We start from the raw sequence: 12,284 nt of genomic DNA on the forward strand, positions 1-12,284 counted from the left end.
ACTACTATTGGTTGATTGATGTGAAAAGATGACACTACTTTTGGCAGAAAAGCAGAATTTGCTCGGAATTCCGCTCTGTCATCATGAAACCTAAATACGGTGGTTTGCACGACAAAGCACCCAAACTGAAACACGCCTTGCTGACGCTAAGGCTAAAAGAAACATTGTTTCCCCAAGTGAGAAATTTAATATTCACTTGTTGTAAGGGTTCATAAAAAGACTAAGAAATCTAAAAACCAGATTCAAGTCTTATGGCGCAGTAGGTAGAGTGAATGGAGTCTGAACTCTGAGGACACCCCCTAAAAGGTGTGAACCGACGGCAATAGGGCCAATCTACTATGAAAATAAATGGACGCCGCCGATATCTGCACCTTTAGTGTGGATAAACTCAGACCTCCATCTAACCCCATCTGTAGAAATAACAAAAGACGGGATAACTTAAAAGATGATGTCGGAAACCTCAGAGCTTCACACCAACCTACATAGGCACGCCAAATTCTGTAATAATGAGCTGCCGTAACCGGCTTCCTAGCTCGTAACATGGTTGGAATAACCGATTCTGGAATGCCCTCTCTTCTTAAGAGGGCTGTCTCAACAGCCACCCCGTCAAACGTGGCTGCGCTAAATCGGGTAAGAGGAATGGACCCTGCTGTAACAGGTCCGAACGTAGTGGGAGCGGCCAAAGACAGACTGCGAGTAGACCGCGGAGATCCGAGAACCAAGCTCTCCGGAGGCCAAAGAGGCGTCACTAGTATAACTGTGACGGACTCTCCTTTGATCCGTTTTAGCCACAGAGGGAGCAGCGGAAACGGTGGAAATAGATACACGAGACTGTATGGCCACGCGATTGAGAGAGCATCCACCGCCACTGCCTTTGGATCTCTCGTTCTGGACACGACCTGGGGCGTTTGATGATTGCGGCGAGATGCCATCAGGTCCACCTGCGGGTAACTCCACTTCTGGAGCAGCATGTGGACACATCTGTACCTCCCGCATTGCCCTCCGGTTTTTCGTTTCTCCTTGTTTGTTGATGTATGCGACTGCTGTCGCATTGTCTGACTGCACCTGAACAGCCTGAGCCTGCAGCCCGTGCACTACTTATAGTAGCGCATTGTAAATTGCCCGGAGTTCCAGGACATTTATAGGCAGCAATCTTTCGTGATCCGCCCAGAGACCATGGAGCTGATAATTTTGAACTACAGCTCCCCAATCTCTGAGACTTGCGTCCGCCGTGAGAATTATCCAATTCCAGGCACCGAACCGTTTCCCTGCGGTTAGATTCTGTACTTTGAGCCACCAGAGTAGAGACTCTCTGGTCCTTGGAGACAACCTCACTTCTGCAGTAAATCTGCAGATGCGAGCCCGACCACTGTGCGAACACATCCAATTGAAAAGGACGAGAGTGAAGTCCTCCGAACTGAAGCGCTTCGAAAGCCGCCACCATTGTCTAATAGGCGAATGCCCAAGTGACCGAGACTGTGCGTGGCTTGAGCACTAATTGTACCAGATGACGAATGACCTGTACTTTCTGTTCGGGTATGTAAATTCTTTGATTTACCGTATTGAGAATCATACTTAGGATTTGAAGTCATTGAGACGGAATCATCCAGAAATTCGCGTAGACAATGGTAGGAAATCAGATTTTCCTCCCCACTTGGTCTGCGATCTATCTCGTTTGGAATCCGACTCCGCCTGTTAGGAACGTAGCCAAAGTGGACGTTATGCGCTACTAGCGAAGCTAGAACGCAAGAACCAACTGCCAACGTCCAAAGAAGCTGTAGGCAGCAAGAAGTGTAAGGTGGTCTTTATTTAGGGCAAACCTGAACCGGAATGCCCTGCCACTACAGCCTTGTTACCTCAAACCCTTACCAAAGCAGGGCGAAGCAACAGCCCTACTGCTGTGTAGGGTATACTCCGATATGTAGTAAAACCCCCAATAAATGCAATTGTCTCTGATTGGAAATTGTTCAGCCTTCGCTGAGAACCTGACGTACTGGCTTGGTGCTATGAGGGCTGGTGGCAATCGACCGCAACAATCTAACTGAAACTGTCTGTGCAGTCTTTACACAGAGTACTAACCACTATATGATCACGGCAATTTAAACAAGCCAGGTCGGAGACGAACCTACAATCTTGTTATGCATAGTCAGATGCGATATACATTGCGCCACTGGCCCAGATTCGTATTTGTCCGACACACTGTGTGACCGACTTTGCAGCGAAGCTGCTTGTTTGATTATGCATAAATGCATATAGCAGAGGATAGTTTCAATCTGCCTACCTCTGGGTTATGGGCCCAGCATGCATCCATTGCAGTACTCTGCTGCACATGTAAGTGCAAGAGATCATGTACTCCAACCAGTAAGTACACCACGGAAATAACGTGTGTATAAACCTGCATTACCGTGCATGTGGTTACCAGCAATAGTGAATCTTCCTGTAGAGTCATGCTGTACAAAAACAATTAATAAATTAAACACCTAACAACACCCCGCTCCTCCAGAGTCTAAGTGTTGTAGGGCAGCAACTTCCGAGAAAGAACCAGGAAGTAACATTAAAAGAAAAAAAAAATTGTCCTACTTTTAAAACACCTGTTAAACCAGGATCTGAACCAGTGTTCATGCAAACACAATGTTCACTGTGGCCGGAAAGCCTAACCACTTGGCTACCGAGCCACCTGTAAAAACAATAAGCAAAACTGCTGTGGTGTGGCCATGTCTGCAGTGCTCAACAGATAGTGTTAATAAGTACTGAGTGCTGATCAATTATTCTTGCTTACTGCAAAATAGACTTTTAATGTCAGCATATTATATATACATATATACAACAATGTATATTCACACATGTTCAGACTTTAATAAATATATATATATATATATATATATATATATATATATACACACATAGTATCTACAGCACCTTGTATTCCCAGGTGGTCTCCCATCCAGGTACTAACCAGGCCCAACACTGCTTAGCTTCCAAAATCAGTTGAGATTGGGCGTATCCAGTGTGGTGTGGCTGTAGATCCCCTATACACATATCCTGTACACAGGTATAACACATTTTTACAAGTCTGAACTAAATGTGACCTCTCACGGGCTTAAAACCTGAGATGACTGCTGCTTGACCACAGCTTAGTTAATGGGCCCTTCTAGTGGCCGGCGCCGGGAGCGCGCTCTGGAGAGCTATCCTGACTGTAAAACCTATAGTAGGTTTATATTGATAGTGTAAGCCCAAACTGAGCTATTTTTAACAGTTTAAACTAGCATGTATTAGTATGCAATCTAGTTGGATCACCAGTTTCCCAGATGGTAAAACAGTATGCAACCCTGCTTAGCTTCCAAGCTCAGATGAGTTAGGGCGTATCCAGTGTGGTGTGGCTGTAGATTAAAAATACCTACAGCACCTTGTACTCCCAGGTGGCTAATCAGGCCCAACACTGCTTAGCTTCCAAAATCAGAAGAGATTGGGCGTATCCAGTGTGGTGTGGCCAAGTGATTTAAGCCAAAGCTGCTGCAGGTGAGTGAACTCACACGGCTCCACAGATACTGATTTATAAGCACCATGTGCTTTACAATTGTTATAATATACTTACTTTACAACAAATGAACAAAACCAGTATTTGGCTGCCACAACCATGAATCAGATTTGCAGTGTTTAGGATAATATCATTATAAACAGTTATGATATAAATAATTATGTATATCCATGTTTTAGACATGGCAGGGAAACTGCTTATTAGTAATTGCTGGTGTCTTACTTATGCAGACAGACAATACAACCAAAACAAAAACAAAGACCGACAACTTGCACGACTCAGTAAATAGCACTAAGGTGTCTCTATTATATCTGGCCAAGTGCAGTGCACGCCAGCCATATGCCTGCTCCCAAATTCCCCTTAACACCCCTGCGCCTTCAATGGAGGAGAGATGTAACACAGGAATTTCTGGAAATACAACAGGAAACATGGTTAATCTTGCTTTAACCAGGACTTCATAGCCTTTTGTAAAACATATGCAGCTCTGCTGTATTCCCTTATCAATAAGAGTTTAATCATGAGATTTTATCCAGGGACCCTGACATTTCTGTGTGCAGGGAACATCACTGTGGCAGCAAAGTTACTCACTAGGCTAAGAAACCTGCCTTTTGACTCTCATTTGTGTGTCCCCCCATGCTCCGTATACCATTCTCTATACACGGAGCCGGGCTATGGTGGAGAGGGAGCCCGAAGCGGCATCGAGGGCCTGGGCCACACACACACACACACACACACAGTGTCCCACACAGTGGGGCGGCAGCGTGAGCTGACCGCCCCGTTCAACATACCTGGACCCTGTGGTGAGGGCTATGACGGGCCTTCTCTGTAAGTTCCGTCCAGCCTTTACTGCAGGTCTTAGTCCTGCAGGTGGTAGTGAGGGAGCTCTTTTTTTGAGAGGTCCGACACCCACAGCTGCTAAAGCAGCCTTCACTTATCCCGGACCCACCTATTGGAAGGGGGGGAAGGGATGTTGAAAATCGTTGAAAAAAGAAAAAACTTAGAAAAAAATCCAATGAAATGTGGACCTCTGTGGCAGCAAAGCCACAAGCCTACTAACTGTGTCGAGCACAGAAAAAACACTGAGGTACTCAGGGATATGGAGGGGAGGTATAGTCCCAAAATTAATTTATTCAGTGCCTACTTCCTGTGGAAGCCGTCCATATCCCAAGAGTACTCCAGTGACCCCTAGTGGATGAAAAAGAAAATTCCTGTAAGAAATGTGTGACAGAGGGAATTCAAGTATGGACTCCGACAACAGACACATCCAGGGACATTATAAAAATGAATGCACAAATAATGGAAGAGGGAAACAAAAGACAGGAAACTGTGTTGTTTATGTCCCTATCATGTGAACTCTAACCACTTGCCTGGAGTGGCCACACCAGGCTGTGCTTTCCCTGACAATGTTGCATGATGCGACCAGTCAGAGGCACCCCAGTGGCCAGTTGGTGGAAGATCATCTTCATGCAGATGCCAATCTTATATCTCACAGCCCCTTCTTCACCCTGAGATACTCTTCGTGTGCATATCACTGCTAATCATAGTGATCGGGCAACCCAGTCGGCAGCAGCCCCCATCCAGCAGCTGCAGACAGAAGCAGCCACTGGGGAAATACAAAGTAAGCAACAAGCCATCTTCCCGTGTATACCCAGGATGCTGCAGAAAGAAGCAGCTGCCGGGGAAAACTAAATCAGGCAGCACACTGTTCCCCTCTGTATACCTGGCTGCTGCAGAGGAGCATCCATCAGGGACATACATATAAACATTGCCAAGACTCAGCCTCCAGTACCTATCACGATTATCAATATTTACCAGTTACATGATAGAGCCCCCTCCCCACAAAAAAAAAAAAAGGATAGAGATTTAAGATACAGATAAGCGGCACTCACCAGACTTTTCTTAAGAATAAAATTGTCCTTTATTTAGATCCTACGTTTCAGGGACGGACCCAGTCGACGTACGATCTCAGTCTCAATAAAGGACGATCTTATTCTTAAGAAAAGTCTGGTGAGTGCCGCTTACCTATATCTTCTACAAATAGCTCTTCCAGAGCTAACGATAGCACCGCAGCTGGTATAAAAGTTATCCAGAGTGGAGTGCCGGGCATTTGGACACCAGCGTTCACAATGTTCTCTTAACAAGGGTGCTATCATCGATGATAGGTCGTCTGTGCTCAAGGAAAAGAGAACCAAGAACTAAAATGTTTCCCAGCAAACCACCTGATTCCTGCATTGGTGGATTAGAGATCACATAAATTTAATGGAAATCATAGGACTATTAAATGTATTTATCTGCTGCTCTGGAATCTCACCTCTGTTTTGTGCTCTTCTCGTGTTTTGGGCTACTTCATCATCAAATGCCTTTAGGGACTGGGTTAATATGGAATTCCCATAAAATCTACTAGGCAAATGCTTAGGCATCTGTGAGTACATGTTGTCTGTAAAAGTGGATCTGCTACTAAAGGGTTCAAACCATGAACCCTCATAATCTGTCTCTGTCCAACTATGTACTCGTGCAGGTTTCTTTGGTGCCGTTACTTTGCCACAATGAACAGGGTGATCCTGAAGGTCCTTGGTCATCACACTGCACCCACAGTTATCACAGCGCTCAGTCCGAGCTCCACAGTATTCTTCATGGTCTTCCAGTTTATTGACTGCAAGTTCTAGCTCACAAAACTGGCACTTAAGCAGGCGGAGAGGACAAGCAGATCGCTGGAAAAGACAGACACATTCAAATTGAGCTTCCAGACTTTCTGGATACTTATGTACCTAAAAAAACACTGAAGGACAGTGAAGCGATTTCTGGAACCCACATAAGAAGTCACAGGGGTAAATTTACTAAGGTGGGAGGTTGTTTTTTTTTTTAACTGGCGATGTTGCTGATAGCAACCAACATCTACTTGACATTTATCTAGTTGCTTCTAGAAGATAATGGATAGAATCTGACTGGTTGCTATGTATACACATATACATATACACACACACACACACACACACACATACACACACATACATATATATACACACACGTCACTGTTTATGTTTTTAACATTGGTGTAAAGTAAAAGGATTTGTTATGCATGTATTAAGTGGGACTTGATTCCACGGGTTGTTGATGGTTGCCATGGTGACTCTGTTTACAGTCCCAACACGCTGGTTGGTCGGGATGTCATCACTTCCGGTGAGACAAGTCCGGAACCCGGGCGACATGACTGGAGGCCGAGTGGAGTATCCACGTGGAGACAAGTATTTAAACAATGTTTTCTTGTTATGCATGTTATCCTGACGAAGGGGCTGTGACCCCGAAACGTAGAATACTGCATTAAAGCACTTTATAGTCTCAGAGTGCCACCTATCTCTGGATATGTATACACACACACACACACACACACACACACACTCACACATTAAAAAACAAAAAAAACACACACACTGCAAAATTTTATAAATCAACATTTAAATTACAAGCTTTTCAGCTCCGCATTTTAGTTCCGCTTGAGCTAATTATTTGTCATAACGTTGCATTTTAACTTTCGGACTTACCAACCATTTGTAAATAAAATATACATACTGCCTTCTGCTTTCATATTTTCACCACTTATTGCAAGCCTCAGGCAGCAGCTGAGTTATTATGGCTATACAGTAGTTTGCACAGCAAAGAGCCAGCCCTAGGCATAGGTAAACTAGGCAAATACCTAGGGCATTTGGTATGCCTAAGGGCACAAGCAGATTCTGCTGATTAAAATGATATGCAGCATGCCTATATTCTGTGTATAACTGCGGCTGTATCTGCATACAAAATGCTAAGTTACAGTGTATTCCTGGAGATCACTGTAACGTAGCATTTCGTATGCAGATACAGCCACACACAGACTACAGGCTTGCCACATATCATTTTAATCAGAAGCTGCTTGTGCATCCTAGCCATATAGTAATGCAAATAAAATAAATTTTCATAAAAAAAAAAAAGGCACTCTACGTTAGCAGAGCTGCAAGTCAAGATGTATGAGGACACAAGTGTATCCAAGAAGAGGCAGAGGTCACAGTGTTAGTGGCCATGTGAGTGCTGTGTGCAGTAGTATTCGGCATATGTGAAAGGGACACTATGTGTGCCATTATGTGTATAAGGGCATTAATAATGTTCGGCATATGTGCAAGAGACATTATGTGTATAAGGGCATTAATAAAGGTTGGCATAATGTGTAAGGCACATTAGGTTTATAAGGACATAATTAATGTGTGTCATATGTGTAAGGGGCATTACTGTGTGGTACTATGTGTATAAAGGCATTACTAAAGCGGCATTATGTGTATAAGATGCTCTACTGTGTGGCGTAATGTATAGAAAGCACTACTGTGTGGTGTAATGTGAATAAAGAGCAATATTGTGTGGTGTAATGTGAATAAAAATCAATTCAGTGTGATGTAATGTGAATAAGGGGAACTACTGTGAGGAGTAACGTATATAAGGTAAAGTGGTACTACTGTGTGTTTTAACGTGAATAAGGGACACTATAGCATGACAAAATGTGAATAGAGTTGCACTACTGTGTGGCATAATTTGATTTGTGGGTACTATTGTTTGTCCATGTCCCTTCCCAGCAAGAACACACCTCTTTTTGGGTTGTGCGCCAAATGTGTGCACTGTTCCTATTTAAAATATAGAGGGTAGGAGTGAGGACTGCTATGGGTGAGGGATGATGGTGCTGGGAAAGGGATGCAGGGACAGAGGCAGGACTAGCAGTGGTGCTAGGGGGCACTAGCCAAAATCTAGCCTAGGGCATCATATTGGTTAGGGCCAGCTCTGGCACAGCAATGACAGTATTTTAATTTAACAGTGCAACACAATGAACTGTCGGAACATATCCTGTGTTAATATTTGAGAACAGAAGGAGCGTTCGGTAAATTTTGTTATGTTTGTTTTGCAAGTTAGTTACTGCATATAAACCGAACAGCTGTCTGTGAGCAGAGGACAGGCTGGGAAAAGCATGGGACAGAGTACTTCATATTTACAAATATCTGCCCACACTGTAACAGATACTCCAAAAATTACATAAACATATTCCAGAACTTACACTAATTGGAATTTACTGTGCCACAACCACTGTACAAATAAGAGGTTAATGTATGCTTTCGGTTTCACACTAAAGATAGAGGCGGGCAATTAGTTGAGGACGGTTCCTCATTAAGGGCCAGATTTATCAAGCCTTGGAGAGTGATAAATAGCACAGTGATAAAGTACCAACCAACCAGCATCTGTCATTTTTCAAACACAGGCTGTGACATGGCAGTTAGAAGGCGATTGGTTGGTTCTTTATCACCATGCTATTTATCACTCTCCAAGGCTTGATAAATCTGGGCCTAAATCTCAGTTCAGCCATGCTTAAGTATGACACAATGCACATGCAATGTTATTTTATCAGTCTGGGACTTACCAATAGCACTGTCTGTTATTAAATATAACTAGGGGAATTATGGAACTGAACTAAAATACTGACCCCAGGCAGTTTTACTGAATGACACAAAGCCATATAATATTTATGTGTTTTTGTGATTATTCCATATCTGACCACATGGATCGTTTCATTATAGTTTAAAGTTTTGTTCTACACGATCAATTAAAACAGTCAAAAAATCAAAACACAGTTCGTCAATCAGTATAAAGCCATTAAGTAAGTAGATCAGTATATAATAAGAATTTACTCACCGGTAATTCTATTACTCGTAGTCCGTAGTGGATGCTGGGAACTCCGTAAGGACCATGGGGAATAGACGGGCTCAGCAGGAGACTGGGCACTCTAAAAGAAAGATTAAGTACTATCTAGTGTGCACTGGCTCCTCCCTCTATGCCCCTCCTCCAGACCTCAGTTAGGGAAACTGTGCCCGGAAGAGCTGACACAACAAGGAAAGGATTTGGAATCCAGGGTAAGACTCATACCAGCCACACCAATCACACTGTACAACTTGTGATAACCATACCCAGTTAACAGTATGAACAACAACTGAGCCTCCTTTTACGGATGGCTCATAACAATAACCCTTTAGTGAAGCAATAACTATATACATGTATTGCAGAGAGTCCGCACTTGGGACGGGCGCCCAGCATCCACTACGGACTACGAGAAATAGAATTACCGGTGAGTAAATTCTTATTTTCTCTGACGTCCTAGTGGATGCTGGGAACACCATGGGGATTATACCAAAGCTCCCAAACGGGCGGGAGAGTGCGGATGACTCTGCAGCACCGAATGAGCAAACTCAAAGTCCTCCTCAGCCAGGGTATCAAACTTGTAGAATTTAGCAAATGTGTTTGAACCCGACCAAGTAGCAGCTCGGCAAAGCTGTAAAGCCGAGACCCCTCGGGCAGCCGCCCAAGAAGAGCCCACCTTCCTTGTGGAATGGGCTTTTACTGATTTAGGATGCGGCAGTCCAGCCACAGAATGTGCCAGCTGAATCGTGCAACAGATCCAGCGAGCAATAGTTTGCTTTGAAGCAGGAGCACCCAGCTTGTTGGGTGCATGCAGGATAAATAGCGAGTCAGTTTTCCTGACTCCAGCCGTCCTGGAAACGTACATTTTCAAAGCCCGGACTACGTCCAGCAACTTGGAATCCTCCAAGTCTCGAGTAGCCGCAGGCACCACAATAGGTTGGTTCAAATGAAACGCTGATACCACCTTTGGGAGAAATTGGGGACGAGTCCTCAATTCTGCCCTGTCCATATGGAAGATCAGATACGGGCTTTTACATGACAAAGCCGCCAATTCTGACACATGCCTAGCTGAAGCTAAGGCCAACAGCATGACCACCTTCTACGTGAGATACTTTAGCTCCACGGCCCTAAGTGGCTCAAACCAGTGTGATTTCAGGAAATCCAACACAACGTTAAGATCCCAAGGTGCCACTGGAGGCACAAAAAGGGGGCTGAATATGCAGCACTCCCTTTACAGCCGTCTGAACTTCAGGCAGTGAAGCCAGTTCTTTTTGAAAGAAAATAGATAGGGCCGAAATCTGGACCTTTATGGACCCCAATTTTAGGCCCATAGTCACCCCTGACTGTAGGAAGTGCAGAAATCGACCCAGCTGGAATTCCTCTGTTGGGGCCTTCCTGGCCTCACACCAAGCAACATATTTCCGCCATATGCGGTGATAATGCTTTGCTGTCACATCCTTCCTAGCTTTTATCAGCGTAGGAATCACTTCATCTCGAATGCCCTTTTCCGTTAGGATCCGGCGTTCAACCGCCATGCCGTCAAACGCAGCCGCAGTAAGTCTTGGAACAGACAGGGCCCCTGCTGTAACAGGTCCTGTCTGAGAGGCAGAGGCCATGGGTCCTCTGAGATAATTTCTTGTAGTTCTGGGTACCAAGTTCTTCTTAGCCAATCGGGAACGATGAGTATAGTTCTTACTCCTCTCTTTCTTACTATCCTCAGTACCTTGGGTATGAGAGGAAGAGGAGAGAACACATAAACCGACTGGTACACCCACGGTGTCACTAGTGCGTCCACAGCTATCGCCTGAGGGTCCCTTGACCTGGCGCAATATTTTTTTAGCTTTTTGTTGAGGCGGGACGCCATCTGGTTTTGAAGCAGGGGCTCTGCTTGACTCAGGGCGTTGTAAATGGTCCTTAGTTCCAGTATATTTATGTGCAGTGAAGTCTCCAGACTTGACCACTGTCCTTGAAAGTTTCTTCCCTGAGTGACTGCCCCCCATCCTCGGAGGCTTGCATCCGTGGTCACCAGGACCCAGTCCTGTATGCCGAACCTGCGGCCCTCGAGAAGATGAGCACTCTGCAGCCACCACAGCAGAGACACCCTGGCCCTTGGGGACAGGGTGATCAACCGATGCATCTGAAGATGCGATCCGGACCATTTGTCCAACAGATCCCACTGAAAGATCCTTGCATGGAACCTGCCGAAGGGAATTGCTTCGTAAGAAGCCACCATCTTTCCCAGGACTCGCGTGCAGTGAGGCACCGACACCTGTTTTGGTTTCAGGAGGTCCCTGACCAGAGATGACAATTCCTGGGCCTTCTCCACCGGGAGAAACACCTTCTTCTGTTCTGTGTCCAGAATCATGCCCAGGAAAAGCAGACGCGTCGCAGGAATCAGCTGCGACTTTGGGATATTCAGAATCCAGCTGTGCAGTTGCAACACTTCCTGAGAGAGTGCTACGCTGACCAACAACTGCTCTCTGGACCTCGCTTTTATGAGGAGATCGTACAAGTACAGATAATTATAACTCCCTTCTTCCGAAGGAGTATCATAATTACGGCCATTACCTTGGTAAATATTCTCGGTGCCGTGGAGAGACCAAACGGTAACGGCTGGAATTCGTAATGACAGTCCTGTACCACAAACCAGAGGTATTCCTGGTGAGGTGGGTAAATGGGGACATGCAAGTAAGCATCCTTGATGTCCAGCGACACCATAAAATCCCCCTCTTCCAGGCTTGCAATAACCGCCCTGAGCGATTCCATTTTGAACTTGAACTTCTTTATATAAGTGTTCAAGGATTTTAAATTCAGAATGGGTCTCACCGAACCGTCCGGTTTTGGTACCAAACACATTGTGGAATAGTAACCCCTTCCCTGTTGAAGGAGGGGGACCTTGATTATCACCTGCTGGAGGTACAGCTTGTGAATTGCCGCCAGTACTACCTCCCTTTCCCTGGGAGCAGCTGGCAAGGCTCATTTGAGGTAACGGCGAGGGGGAGTCGCCTCGAACTCCAGCTTGTATCCCTGAGATACA

At 45.1% G+C, this 12,284-nt stretch overlaps 1 protein-coding gene and 1 non-coding gene across 4 annotated transcripts in view; both read right to left on the bottom strand.

The window, feature by feature from the left end:
* Nucleotides 1–12,284, bottom strand: part of TRAFD1 (TRAF-type zinc finger domain containing 1) — a 141,909-nt gene that overhangs the window by 63,354 nt on the left and 66,271 nt on the right. For all 3 annotated transcript variants that reach the window (XM_063964366.1, XM_063964365.1, XM_063964367.1), the window contains exon 5: nucleotides 5,850–6,249. In XM_063964366.1, coding sequence (XP_063820436.1) covers nucleotides 5,850–6,249 — 400 coding nt within the window. The remainder of the gene's footprint in view (nucleotides 1–5,849; nucleotides 6,250–12,284) is intronic.
* LOC134937617 (5S ribosomal RNA) lies at nucleotides 2,908–3,026 on the bottom strand. The gene has a single exon (XR_010180576.1). It is a non-coding gene; the product is annotated as a 5S ribosomal RNA (ribosomal RNA).

Source organism: Pseudophryne corroboree, chromosome 1 (genome assembly GCF_028390025.1).
Source record: "Pseudophryne corroboree isolate aPseCor3 chromosome 1, aPseCor3.hap2, whole genome shotgun sequence".
NCBI classification, from domain to species: domain Eukaryota; kingdom Metazoa; phylum Chordata; class Amphibia; order Anura; family Myobatrachidae; genus Pseudophryne; species Pseudophryne corroboree.